General features: G+C 36.7%; 1 protein-coding gene across 1 annotated transcript in view; it reads left to right on the top strand.

The window, feature by feature from the left end:
* The window catches only part of RNF217 (ring finger protein 217), a gene marked incomplete at its 5' end in the record, with an annotated part of 146,539 nt that overhangs the window by 90,170 nt on the left and 41,044 nt on the right, over positions 1-15,325 (top strand). Inside the window, 1 exon segment of the mRNA XM_014586030.2 lies at positions 9,855-10,019. Coding sequence (XP_014441516.1) covers positions 9,855-10,019 — 165 coding nt within the window.

Genomic DNA, 15,325 nt, shown 5'->3' with positions numbered 1-15,325 from the left:
GGAAAGAGAAAACATTTCTGTATGGAACAAAGGTAGATAGGAGAGGGTTACAGAGAATGTAAAGTAATTATTTTACTCATGACTTAGTGAGATAGTTAGGTGCAATTCTGGGTTTCATTATTATTCCAAGGGGCTAAGAACATTTTATATCCATTTGATGTGAGTATTGTCCATTTCAACACAGGGGACACATTAGAAGTCATTCTCTATATGTTCTGAGGCAAAGCTAATAATAATACCCATTTTTCTTCCCACAAATGTTAAACAGAACCTTGATAATTTACTGAATGGTTCTTTGACTTTTCCCAAAACAAAATAAAAATATTTTAAAAAGCTAATAAAATGTCCTGAAGAAACTCTGTGTTCTTAACCTTATAACTTTAGTATTCTTTTTTCTTTCTTACACTTACAAACTCTATAGGTAAAAATCACACTTCATAAAACAAAAATACGTTATTTCCCCGTGTGATAAAATAGTTTCTCTCTCTCTCTCTTTCTCTCTCTCTCTCTCTCAGGTTTTTTTCTGGAGAGGTTTTCACTATAGGGCGCATGAGCTCACCAGACAAACAGAGAGAGACATAGAGACAGAAAGCGAGAAATCACCCCCCAGGGGGATGGTCACGCCACAATCCCTTCTCCTCCATTCTCCTCTCGGGATCTTGGGCACACACACACACATGCCTGGCGTGAGTTTTAAGCCACCGGGTCCGAGACGCGAACCACGGTCGACCACGTGGGAGTCCAGCGACATAGCCATTACGCTAACTGCTGGTTCCCTCTCAGGTTTTGTCATAGAGTGCACATGCTTACTGGAGAAAGACAGAGAGAGGGAAATGAGAAATCATCGCCTAGGGGAGATGATCACACGGTGATCCCTTCTGTTCTCTTCCTGGGATTTTGGGCCTTATATGCACATGTACCCAATGTGATTTTCAAGCTGCCAGGTCTGGGACCCAAACTACAGTCAGCCATGTAGGAATTCAGCACCTCAACCACCACACCACCCACTGGCCCCATAAAATAGTTTTCATATGAGCTTTAAGAAAATAGTCAATACAGTCAAATCAATGAGTTGTTTCTAATTGATGTACTTTAAAATATGCTTAAGCTTCCTTCTGTAAAGGTGATTTGAAGAATTTTTTTTCCATGTATAAAAATATTTGAAGTTCCTGTGGAACTGGAAAAATTAAGATGCTCCTTGCTGTCTCTTTTTTCCCTGACATCATCACTTTAAGTTGACAGTGTTTACAAATTGAGAGTCAAGTTGTGTATCGGCCTACAAGGTCAGTTTAACTTGTGATACACACACTGATTCCTCTTGGGATTAATGCATCACCCTTGTCAGAAGCTGATAGAAAACAAGTGTAGTCTCATAAATGATGGTTGCTGGCATGGATTTATGAGGGAGATAAAGATGAAGTTATCTAGCCTGATTTAAAGAAGCCAGTTTAAATAAAGGGTGTGTTATACACATTATCCTTGAAATCATTTGCAATATTCAGGAATGATGCAAGCCTACCAAATATTAATTAGGTTGCATTTCTCCTCTTAGTTTCTAATGAGGTGTTTTGCTAAAGTGTTCTTCATTTGCATTCTTTTTTTTTTCCTTTGCATTCTTGATGCATAAACTAGCCATAATGCTTTTTTAGAGTTTTCACTTATGCTTGAATTTCTAACACCAAATATTGGGATTTATCTCACATTTTAGTCTACATTTGACCTTAAAAAAAAAAAAACTGTAATAGTTGTATTAATAAAGCTTTATAGTTCCCATGAATTGACCTCCAATGGGGCCAACCATTAGCGTAATGGCTATGTCGCTGGACCCCATGTAGTCGACTGTGGTTTGAGTCCCGGACTTGGAGGCTTAAACTCACGCCGGGCGCATGTGCGTGCGTGCCCGAGATCCCGAGGGGAGAATGGGGGAGAAAGGATTGCGGCATGGCCATCCCCCCTGGGGGGTGATGTCTCGCTTTCTGTTTCTCTGTCTCTCTGTCTCTCTGGCAAACGCACGCGCCTAGCGGAAACCTTCTCAAAAAAAAAAAAAAAAGTGGTTAGGACTGCGCATTCTTATCTGCATTTCTACCTTGCCATACGTATTCCTGTGATGTATTAATATAGGGAACCTGATGGAGCTGTCCACGCAGGCCTCTACAGTACACCGACTGCTTGGCCATTCAGACTCTGAACATTTCCACTGTTACGGAACTTGCTACCTGTAGAAACACTCCCCCTTCGTTCCCTAAAAGCACTCATTGTAATGAATTCATTGTTCAGGCTAAGATCGATCTCTCTCCTGCTTTTACTTATTAGTCGCAGATGTTTTCATTTCCTTTTATATGCCATGTAATTAAATGGCCTTCCTGCTACTTTCATGAGATGTTAGCCTTATGCTTTTTTTTTCTTTTTTTGAGAGTTTTTTTTTTGCTATAGGGCACACGCGCTCGCCAAACAGACAGAGACAGAGAGACAGAAAGTGAGAAATCACCCCCCCCGGGGGGGCACGCTGCAATCCCTTCTCCTCTTTTCTCCTCTCAGGATCTTGGGCACACACGCACATGCGCCCGGCATGAGTTTAAGCCACTGGGTCCGGGACTCGAACTGTGGTCGACTACGTGGGAGTCCAGCGACATAGCTGTTACGTTAACTATTGGTCCCTAGCCTTATACTTTTACGCCTGGAACAACATGTGCTGTTGAAAACAGGAGGATGCCATAATTCTTGCAGGAGCTTGAGCCACAGAAATCAGGGAGTAATTTTCAAGTACCCCTAGACAGCTATTTCTCTTGCTTTCTGGACTTAGAGGAAGTCTACAAATGCTTAAAGGTGTTTCCAGGTGGTAGGAGCAAAATGAGTGGCATGAAACAGTGATTCTCATATTAGGGAGAGGAGATACTTTTCAAACAACCCCCATTCCCAGGTATCTGACATGCTGCCCTGGAAGAGTATGCTTCCCACTTGAAAATAAACCAATAATATTGAGGGAATATCTTGTGCCAGAAATAATGTGTTACATATGTGAAAGGAGCCTGGAAACCAGTACTGAGGGAGGTCAGTAAGATTATTTCTATGAATAAGCACTACATCTCAGTCTATCAATAGATGATCCTGTCGTGTGTTAGTCTTTTTATTTTGTAGCTACTTTTGGTCCCCAACATTTTAGGAAAGTTTCTGTTTGTTTTCCAAATCAGTTTCAGCTGTGCTGTGAGAAACTGAGGCAAGGGTCTCCTGGGAAGAGTGGAGTTGTGTTCACAGGAGCAAGGACTCACGAATCCCACATGTTACCAGCACTACCACTCAGTGAGAGATCTCTAAGTAGACTGTGAAATCTCAGGGACAATGTCAAGCGTTTTCCCACATAGAGTTTCTCACCACTGCCACCATTCTGGCTTTGGTATTTGATATTTTAAGAAATGGACAGTGCTTCCTTTAAAGTATTTAAAACCATGCAATGAAGATTCCTCTTCTCCTCTCTGTAACACTCAGCACTGTCTCACATCTCAACTTCAAGAAAAGCATCTTCAGTTCTCAAGAAACTTTCAACCATGAAATTCCTGATTATTTTCCATATTGGCTTGTTTTCTTAGGACACACCCTTATCTGACAGTTGTAATTTACATATTTCGTATAAGGAGTTTCTGGATCACACTTTATGTTAGGACATGCCAGGATTGTAGGAACTTCTTGGACCCCATTTACTAGACAGTTCAGCAAGGGTTAAGATTGAGTTATCTGAAGTGACATCTCTGTTCAGGCTACATTAGAATTCTTGCTGCTTCTCCAATACATTGTGCTCTCTTAGGCCTCTGTGGTAGCTCAGGCTAGATCTACCTTCTTTTCTTCTTCCTTCCTTTACCTTCCTCCCTTCTTCCCTCCCTCCTTTTCTTCCTTTGCCAGAGGGTATTGCATATGCCTGAGAGAAAGAGAGACAGAGAGAGAGGAAGCACCTCCCAATGGGGCTTGGTTATTCCCAAATACCTTTTCCTCCATTCGTGCGTACCATCAGGACCCTGGGCACACATGCACATGCACTCAGTGTGTTTTTCAAGCCATGGAGGCTGTGATTATATTTGTGGTCAGCCATTTGGGATCCATCTCCCTCCACACAACCTTTAACCACTGCACTGTGGGACAGCCTGTACTCTCCTGTATGACTAAAATCAGTATATGTAGTATCTGCTAGTTGAAAGTGTTCAATAAGTATCTGTGGAATGAGCAAATTAATAGATGAATGTGCTTATTATTGAGTGTTTATTAAACTAGAAGTTCTAATAAAGCCAGTATTTCTTGGGAAACAGAGTTAGCACTTAATTTGCAATACATTCACGTATGAATGTTGTCTGACATTTTGAGTTTAATAAGTAATTATACTGTGATTTATTTTAAATTATGTGTATAGGAATATACTGTACAGAGCTTGGGCCAAAAAATAATTACCTAAAGAGCCTTTTGGTTTTAAAGTATTTTTTACTTTGTGAGTTATTTTTGATTATATGGAGAAAATACTATTTTCTTGGGGAAAATGGATTGTTATATTTTCATCCAGTGTAAGTGTAACACTTATTTCTGGAAAAACAAAGAAGATTCAACAGTTAAAAGTGGAATATAAAGTTACTTTATCTTTCATGGATTCTGGGGGAAGTTAATCAAGATCCTTGGTTCTGATAACTTTGTTCTTGAAGCACCTGCAGCCTGTAGTAGAGCTTGCACATTAATCATAATGCTCAGAAAATGTCATGAGCATAAAATTTTGGATAAAAGTCATCTAGTAATCTAGGAAGCAGTGATGCCATCTCAGCTCTTGGTTATGATATGTTGCTTTTTTAAAAATTCATATATGTTGCTTAAACTGTGTACAAAATAAACTCTTTTGGGACCAGCAGGTGGCATGGTGGTTGAGGTGCTGGACTCCCACATAGCCCACCACAGTTCAAGTCCCAAACCTCATGGTTTGCTTTCTCACTTTCTCTCTTTCTCCCTCTCTCTCTCTCTTCCTATCTCTTTTGCTCATCAAATTTTAAAGTAATAATAAATAAAATTAAATAAATAATTCTTTTAAAATAAATAAATAAACTCTTTTACAAATAACTGAGCGCCTACCATGTGCCAGAAGTCCTGTGTTACTTAACTGAGAAAATTCAGTATAAACCAGACAGAGCCTTTGCCCTCAATGACTTTTTAGCCATTAGGGAGATCAGATCATTGCACACCTAATATAAATTCAGTAAGAAAGGTTCTCTATCTGCTTGGGAGGATTAGAAAAGACATCTTGAAGCAAGAAGCGTTTGGTCAGGACAAGATTTCAATAGACAGACTGTATTCTTTGGATTCTTTCCAAGTACAAAAAGCAGAAATGTGCTGTTTCTCAGGTTACCTTAGTGAGGTTTACTGTAAGGCTCCACGGACAGTAGGAAGGGCAGGAAAGCATCTTAACATCCACTCTGGCAGAGTTGGACACCAAATCTAGTCGAAAGAGATTCCCTGTCATCCCACCAGAAGTCAAAGTTTGTTCCCTTTTCCAGTGATCTGCACTAGTCAGTCAACTCTTTGTCTTTTCCTTCATTACAAAGGCAGTGTGTAAGTGTATCCTCATTTCAGACTTCTTGGGAAAGAAAGTCTGTTTTGGCCAATCTCCATCCAATAACCATCCCTGCTGCACACAGCTTGTGTCTGCCACTGCTTTGGTAATTGCCAGTGGTGACAACCAACAGATACCAACAGATACGTGGTTTTCACTTAGGGACTCTTCCTTAACCCAGAAAGTTGTGGCCAAGGAGACAAGGTCATATGATACAGGACAGAGCATCTTAAATTTAGCATGTGTGTGAAACACTAGAGTCCTTATGAAATTCAAACACTGATTCAGTATCTGGGGATTCATGACTTCTGTGTTCCCAGGTGATGCTGATGTTGCTGATAATCCGATCACACTTTGAGTAGCAAGGAAAGACATTTGTGGTACTATAATTACTCAGAAGGCAAGCACTCCTTGTGGTAAGCCTGTGGTTATAACATGGCATTTCTTATGAAACAATAACTATGGACAAAGAAGTGTAGGAAGATACAGCATTGATATCTGTTCATGTTTATATGAGACTAATTTTGAAAATGATTAAGGTCAGAATGAATAATGCATCTTCTGACCAAAAACTCAGTATTAAGAGAATTTAGGCACAATCTCTAATACCAAAGTTGTTTGGGTTGGCTCCTAGCCCTTTTATTATTTTAATCCAAAGCAAAGTAATAGTTATTTTTATGTTTTTGATAAGAGACAGTAAGCAATCAGCTATAAATTTAAATTATTTGTATGAAGGGTCTTCAAGAAGTTCATGGAAAATATGTATATAAAAAAACCCCTATGCATAAATTCTAAAGTTTTTTCCCCAAAATAAATGCTATTCCCATGAACTTTTTGAAGTACCTACATATTCACTTAAGAGCTTACTGCATAACTCTTGTCATAATTATCCCTGAGTCTGTGTTGTTGGTAAAGAGTAGCAGTAGGATACGTCGTAAAATAGTAGTTTACTATAAGCCTGAGTCCCTGGTTTGGACACCCGAGTGTCAGATTCCTTATTGTTCTGGTAGTATCTTAGAAGAATCACACATTACTAATTGTCTTCATTTAAAATCTGTATATATAATAATAAAGCATTTGGTCACAAAAGTTCTTGAGCCATTGTATTGTCAACCTTCATAGACTGAGTGACAGTTTTAAAGTATCTTTATATTCATCCTTCTGTTCATTTCCTGAGTGTAATCTAAGACTGATTAAAAACGAAAGATTTTTTTTAAATGTAATCATGCTAGAGTCCAGCAATTGGCATTGTGAATAATGTCTAATAGAACAGAACTGAACTAAGTATTCAGTCCTTTATGACATAATGGCAGCTGCAGGAGAAAACATGATGTCTTTCTGACTTCTTCCCTATTTCATTCGTTAGGAATCCCATGTAATATTTATATTTATTCTTCATTGTTCAGTGACATAGTGGAATAAACATTATATGATATTTTATTATCTGACACTCACTTTAATTCATTCTTGTTTTTAAAATGACTTATTTTAATGTTAATAATCAGAAAAGGCAAAAATGGTTATTTTAATGGGCTGAGTAGTAACATCTCCTTTTGAAACCAAAACTTTTCCCACTTGATGTGAGTGAAATCTGGTAAAGGGTTTTCAGAGTTCATCTTATGTTGACAAGTAGTTTAACCACGTAATCTTTTTTGATTGCTATATTTTGAGTTGTCAGTTGTCAAAGAGGGAATGCTATTTAGTTTGAAAAACTATTTGGGCACAGTAAAAATGTGCTGGCTTTGAAGCCAGACAAATGTATGTTTAAATTCCTTAACACATACTTGCCATGTTATGTTGGGCAAGTTATTTAATATCTAAGAGCCTTAGCTTCCTCACCTATAAATCTGTGATATTTATACATTGCAACACTATTTTGAGGATAAAAATAAATAATTCATGTAATGAAGTCCATATAGATATTACCATTTAACAGAATTTCAATAAATAAACATAAAGATTTAAACTTTATAAAAGTATTTCTGTTACTTCATATTTTCATAGGAAAAACATTATTCTTGATGTAAGTGAAAACTGCATTGTTTTGAGTTATAAATGGAAGAGCTATGATTATAATTGCCACTCAGTCTATATAGTGGACTCTCCATTGTCCAGAAGTGATGTTGGGGGCCAGCAGTTGGCATGGTGGTTAAGGTGTTGGACTCCCACATGGTCGACCATAGTTCAAGTCCTGGATCTGGTGGCTTGCTTTCTCTCTTTCTCTCTCTGTCTCCGATGAGTTCATGAGCCCTTAGCAAATTAATAACAGTAATAAATAAACTTGAATTGATAACTTTTTTAAAAAGTAGTTTTTGAAAAAATCAGGTGGCGATATTGGGTGCAGCCTACCAAAAGAAATTCTATCTATTCTTCGAAATGTAGTCAGTAAATTCTCCTGTGCATATTGATGTCATGTGCAGGAGCTCAGAGAATAGTCTATTATAAATATCATTCACAGTGACATTTTATTAACTAATTTTAATTAAGCAGGGCTGAGAATGTCATGTTATATGCATATGTTTTTAGAGACCAAAGACTGGAAATATTGTGAGAATGGGACATTCAACTGTTATTCATGATAAAGGAAGTCAGATAAAATATTATCCATGTCAAATAGAAAATAGATTTTTTAAAGAATTATTTTATTGACATTTATTTACTTGTTTATTTATTTTAATTTTCCTAGAGAGGGACAGAGAGACAGACAGACAGAGAGAGAGGGAAAGTGAGAAAGCAAGCTGTCAGGTCCGGGACTCAAGCGATGGTCAGCCATGTGGGAATCCAGTGCCCTTAACCACCAGGCCACCTGCTAACCCAAAGACAGATATTTTAAATGAACACACACAGATGTACACACACTCATATACACTTCCACACAATGAAATTATAAAGGCATCTTCTGGTCGTTTCTTTGGTACAGGTCACAAGACCACCAGGATTATACTTCTAATAACAAGATCCTTTACATTTTTATAATTAATCTCCCTTAGATTGGTAGCAAACCAAAGGTTTCCATTAATTTACATGGTGCTTCATAGCAAATGCCCTTTAGCAGATTGCTTGTGTGTTTTTCATTTGATGAAGAAACTGTGGGGCTTTGATTTTCGAAAGTGAAGCAAGCCATTACTGATAAGAGCAGTGGAAATGCCTGGGAAATTGGTTCAAGGAAAAGTTGAATTAAAGGGCAGTCTGATTGTATGGATTTGAGGTATCGTGAGCCTTCAGATTTTACTCTGTGCTTTAATCTAGGAGATTTTCTTGAAGCTGAATTGATTTCCAGAATGTCTCAAGTGTTTCATTTCAGCGTAGCCTATAAACAGCCAAATCATCCTTGCCCAAACAATTCTTTCCTCCTTTAAGAAGAGAGCATGCAGACTTATTGTAATTTTGCTTTTTTAACAAGGCAAGTATTTTATTTTATTTTATTTATTTTATTTCAGGCTTTGGTATGTTTTATTAAAGCAAAATTTCAATGGCAAGGGGTTTTATTAACAAAACTTTATATTTGTGGGGACTATCTACCCCACTTGGACCCAAGTAAGGATAACCATTAAGCTTGTTTTTTATCTTTTCTTATTTTCAGTTTACACGCAAAACGATTTTTGTTTGCTTCACATTCATACAAATCCCAGTATTATAAGTGACAAATGAACCCTTTCTTAATACAACCCTTAATTAATACAAACAGTTTCCGAAACATACTCTTTAAATTGGCTTGGTCCTGAAGTGTAATCCAGTAAGGCTGAAAACTAGACAGTTCAGGTTCTGTACCAAACAGTAATATATTCCAAAGCCTTCAGTATCCTTTGACTGATTAACATCAATAAGAAAACCGATTTTTGATGTGGTAAAAGAAGTGTGTTCACCTGCAATTACAATTTCAAGCGCCTGTCTACCAACCCAGCCAGGAGGAGGCCACCAAAGCATCATCTTCGTTTGTAATTTCATCGTCAATAATTCTCTTCAGTTCTTCCATTACACTCTTATATACATAACTCTTGTGATCACATCATTTTTGTAGTTGTTGTTATTAGCATATCTAAGCTTTCTGTCCCACTGGAACTCAAACATTAGAAACTTGCCCTCATGTACCACATAGAAGTTCATTCAGGTAGAAATCACCAGCCAGAACTGTTTTTGCAGCTGGGAAGCCAATCCAGGGGGAGGTATTTTACATGATAACCTTTTATCTAACTTCTCCAAGCATCACTATTCTTATCCTTTTAAATGCTTTTAGTATACCTACTAGTACTTAATATTATCTTTCTGTACACAGATCCAGTGCCCCACTTGCCAATTCGTCTGGTGTTTTAAGTGCCACTCTCCTTGGCATGAAGGTGTTAACTGCAAAGAGTACAAGAAAGGAGATAAACTATTGCGTCACTGGGCCAGCGAAATTGAGCATGGGCAGAGGAATGCCCAGAAGTGTCCAAAGTGCAAGGTGAGATCACCCCTTAGGAAATAAATGGCTATATCTGAACATAACTGAATTAATATTTTCAGTATGGAATGGGATTATACTTGTCTTAATGCAGGTGTGAAGAAAAAGAGTATTTGCTGTTGCATTTAAAAAAATCATTCTATGGGGCCAGCAAGTGGCATGGTGGTTAAGGTGCTGGACTCCCACCTGGTTAACTATAGTTCAAGTCCTGGACCTGGTGGCTTGCTTTCTCATTTTCTCTCTTTCTCTCACTCACTCTTGGTTGGCACACATACCTTGTAGCAAATTCAAATAATAATAATAAATTAAATTAAACAGCTCTAAAAAATAGTAATTCTATATGTACAATGAAAACTTTATATATAAGCAATTAATTTTTTTTTTCTTACAGTACATTTCAGAGTTTAAGGAGATCACATATAAATGTTGATTTAAAGTACTAAAATCCTTGTTTTTGATTAAAAATGAAGATATACGTACAGGGAAAATATCCTATGGAAGTGACATAAAAGTCCTATGTCTAGCCTACCATGTGTACTATAATCACTTCTAAATTATGCAGGCTCTGAACTCTTGTAATCTTTTGCTTTTCTTGCCCTCTGCTCATCACTTTAAGATTACTTTAAATTAAGTCAAACATTTTGCTTTTTGTAAATCTAGTGAGGTAGAAGCTGAGAGCTAAAATTAGAACTTAGGGATTTTGAAAATCCCATTTTTCATTTTTCTCCTGATAATCATCCAAATAATCAGGAATTAGCAGGCATTTCAGCTGAGACCTGGATGTTCAAAGTCATCCATAAAAACAGCTAGGGAAGAATCTCCTACATAGCGATCAGCAAGTAAATTCAGCCAGAAAACTTTGGATTTGATGCCTAAAAGGTAGGAATCTGTTGAAGTTTGAAGTATTTTTTAAAACTCAGTTTAGAAAATTATGTGGGTATATCTACACTCTACCGTAAAAAGCATACGGTTTTTACCTTGTGCCAAGTTTACTGCTGTAAGTTATAGTTATGTCTAACTTGTGTCTTTTTTTTGTTGGTTTTTTTTTTGTTTTTGTTTTTTTTAATGTAACCAGAGGGTGAGTGGGCTCACTAGAAAGAGAAAGTGAGAAATCACCACCCAGGGGGATGGCCACTTGGCAATCCCTTCTCCTCCAGCCTTCTCCCAGGATTTTGGAAACACATGCATCCATGCCCAATATGTTTTTCAAGCTCCTTGGCCCTTGGCTCGAACCATAGAGTCAGCCAGCACCTAACCACCGTGATACCTGCTGGCTCAGGTCTAATTTTCTTTTAAGAACAACTGTGTCATTTTTTTATTGCTAAAGTGCATTCCTCAGTGGAATGTGGTCATGCCACAATCCTATTCTCCTCTCCATTTCTCTTTTCTGTCAGGATTTTGTGCACACACACACAAGTTTTTTCCAAGTTCCTTGGGCTAGAATTTAAGCCAGAGTCAATCATGTGAGATCCAGCTTCTTGGGCATAGCATCTAACCACTGTGCAATGAGACTGGTCCCTGAAATTCATTTTTGGACACTTGGCACCAGATAAGTAGAATTTGAATGATGAGAAATTTTTAAAAACTTAATTGTGAATCTAATTTAAAGTAGCAAAACTATATTTTAAAGCCCGTTAATGTGCATCATCATAATAATGTACATATTTACTATGCTAAATTCACATACAAACTATACTTTATGCATATAGCAAGTAAAATGTGTTGCATGAAATGACATGTTGCATTCTTAGCAACTGGAAGAAATTTTTGAAATCGTTTAGACTACCTGGCTCTCTTTAAAGTGATGCCCAGTAGTCCCCCCCTTATCCATGGCTTTGTTTCCTGCAGTCTTAGTTACCTGCAGTCAACCATGTTCTCAAAATAAAATGGGTGTGTACAGCACAGTAAGATATTTTTAAAAGAGAGTGAACTCATTCACATAACTTTTGTTATTATTTTATGTATTATTAATTATGCTGTTAATCTTTTATAAAATTAAAGTTTAATTTGGTATGTGTGCATCAGAAATATATATATATATTTCAGGCGTCCACAGAGGATCTTGGAACATAACCCCAAGGATATGGGGGGACTTTTGTATAAAGACATTTGAGCTAAAACCTTTTTTTGTCTTCCATATAGAAAGCAACTTTTTATCCACCCTTTTTATTTTAGGGCTATTTCAGATCATTGCATTGGTTGCTTAATGCACTTTAATGTTTTATCCCACTGAAGGATGATTCGAATATGAGACCTTTCCTCCTTTCTCTTGCCGTTTCAATTTAGTCAAAGCTACTATTCAGTTTCAAACCAAATAAAGACTAGTAGGAATTTAGGAATGCTGTTATAGCATTATACGTTAATACGTTGTTTATAAATACAGTTTCTATCTCTTTGGAAACCTATGAAAACAATTGCCTGTTAGTCTGGCATTAGTTCTGTACTCTGAATGAACGATACTGCAGAATTATACATTGGGGAAATTCTGAATGAACTGATAATACAAAAAAAATACATTTATTCCTGTAATCCTTTAATGTAACATTAAATAGACTTGATGTACATAGAGTAAAAGCTGCCAGCCATAAAGAATGAACTGAGCGCACTAGCAACTTCTAGCAGTTTTTTGTTTTTTGGGTTTTTTTGTTTGTTTGTTTTTGTTTTTGGAGAGGTTTTCGCTATAGGGCGCATGCACTCGCCAGACAGCCAGAGAGAGACGTAGAGACAGAAAGCGAGAAATCACCCCCCCAGGGGGGATGGTCACGCTGCAATCACTTCTCCTCCATTCTCCTCTCAGGATCTTGGGCACGCACGCACATGTGCCCAGCATGAGTTTTAAGCCACTGTGTCTGGGACGCGAACCACAGTCGGCTACGTGGGAGTCCAGCGACATAGCCATTATGCTAACTTCTGGTTCCCAGCAACTTCTAGCAGTTTAAAAGAAGTATTAACAGAAAGCATACCTGCTGATTGCCTTTCAAAGTAATATCTAAAAGGTCAGGATTTTAAAGGAGTTAACTTTTAAATAACTGAAGGAAAAGAACCATAGAATAAGTTTACTTGACTACATTGTAGCAGAAAAACTGCTTTCTGGTAGGATTCCATAAAAATTATGTCAGTTAAAGTCTTATTTTATAACCTTTCTTTCTTTTTTTTTTTCTTTTTTCTTTTTCTTTTTTTTTTTTTTTTTTTGATTGCTACAAAGCATCTGTGCTCACTAGAAACAGAGAGAGAGAAAAAGAGGGAAAGTAAGGTATCACCCCCTTTAGGGTGTGACCTCAATCCCTTCTCCACTCTCCTCTTGTGATTTTGGGAATGCATGCCCATGTGCCCTGTATGTTTTTCAAATCACCAGGTCTAGGACTTGAACCGTTGAGTCATATATGTGGGATCCAGCTGTCTTAACCTCTGCACACCCGTTTGCCCAATATAACCTGTTTTGAATACAATTATGTTCTACCTTTTTTAAGCATGACATTAAAACTTGGCATTTTCTTCTTTGTGATTTTTTTTTTAGGCCTTAAAGTTATATTTTACCTCATGAAACATTTCTATCCTTATAATAAAAATCTTTAAGGAGATATTACATAGTGAATTAATATTTGTTTTATGCCCTAAGGCTTTGTGGTCCTGAACATATCCTTTAAATTTTATGAAAAAATTAATTAAAAAATGGTAGGCATTATTGATAAAGAAAAATTTCACATATGATACCTCCAGGTAAAAATAATTGTCATATATTTTCATACAAATACTTTCAATGATTATAATCAAATTGTGTTTAACATTTTATTGTGACTGGGGCTGGTAGGTTGTGTAGTGGTTTAGGTTCTGGACTCCCACGTGGCTGACCGTGGTTCAAGTCCTGGACCTGGTGGTTTGGCTTCTCTCTCTCTCTCTGTCTTTCTCTGATCAAATTAGAAAAATAAAAATGATGGATAAAATTAAATAATTTTTTGTTTTTAGGAGAGGTTTTTGCTATAGGGCGCATGCACTTGCCAGAAAGACAAAGAGATTCATAGAGATAGGAAGCGAGAAATCACCCCCATGGGGGATGGCCATGCTGCAATCCCTTCTCCTCCTTTCTCCTCTAGGGATCTTGGGCACGCACACATACACGCCCGGTGTGAGTTTAAGTCACTGGGTCCGGGACTTGAACCGTGGTCTACTACATGGGAGTCCAGCGACATAGCCATTACGCTAACTGCTGGTCCCAATAAATAATTTTTTAAAAAAAATTTGTTGTGATCAAAATATATTTTTATACACTGCTATAGGGATATTATATGTTTTAAGTAATTCATATTTTTAATTTTTATTTTGATATTAAAGTATCCTGTTCATAAAGTTTATATTACCTGTACAAATCAGGATAGAGAAATTTTCCTCCCAAATGCTCCAATATACTTACTGTTAACATATTAGTATGCTTTTTCAGTTCCTCCCTGTTTGAATGCTTTTTAAAAAAGTTTTAACCATAGAATGCAGATAACATGATATCATTAGTTTTTCCTCTAACTGTCTTAAATATTTTCAGGTCATTAAATAATTTTAAATATTTTTTTTAACTAATTGTATTATTGGCTTAAATCTTCTTTTGATTATCAAGACTTGCTTGGTTTGGGTTTCAATTTTTTTTAATCTACATATTATAAATACTGTGATGATAATATTCCTTTTGAATATATCATTTTACCATAGCTTGGGCCTTTGAAAGCATATATTTATAAAGGTAGAATTCCTGAGTTAAAGGAGATCAGTATTTTTAATATTAGATGGCCAATTTGCTTTAAAAAAATGATTGAGGACCAGTGAGTGGCCTGGTGGTTAAAGCAGTAGACGCCATGTGGCCAAATGTGCCTGCCCTGATCCCCTAAAGGAGAAATGAAGGAGAAGGGATTGCTGCATGACCATCTCCCATGGGAGCACTTTCTCACTTTTGCTGTCCTTCTGGTGAGTACAAATTAAAAATTCTAGCAAACTTAAAAAAAAAAAGATTGAAACAATTTATAACTCCACACAAAAAAATTTCAAGAACCTGCTTCTATATGATCATTTTTTATTAGTATTTTCACTATTTCTTTCTAGAAAATGACTTTTATTAATCATTTTAGCATTTTCAGCATTTTTAAATGCTAATTTAAAACTTTAAAGATATTTTATTCTTGTATATTGCATTTCCTTGTTTGCTTGTGGACTGATACAAATTAATATATTTTTTAGTTTTTAATGCTGTTTTTAAATATTTTTGTTTATATTCTTTGCCCATTTGGGTGGAACAGGTTAAGAAAAAAAATTTTTTTTCT

Source organism: Tupaia chinensis, unplaced genomic scaffold (genome assembly GCF_000334495.1).
Source record: "Tupaia chinensis unplaced genomic scaffold, TupChi_1.0 Scaffold000106_1, whole genome shotgun sequence".
Classification (NCBI taxonomy): Eukaryota; Metazoa; Chordata; class Mammalia; order Scandentia; family Tupaiidae; genus Tupaia; species Tupaia belangeri.
Note: the sequence above shows the minus strand (reverse complement) of the source record. Positions and strands in the feature narration are given on the sequence as shown.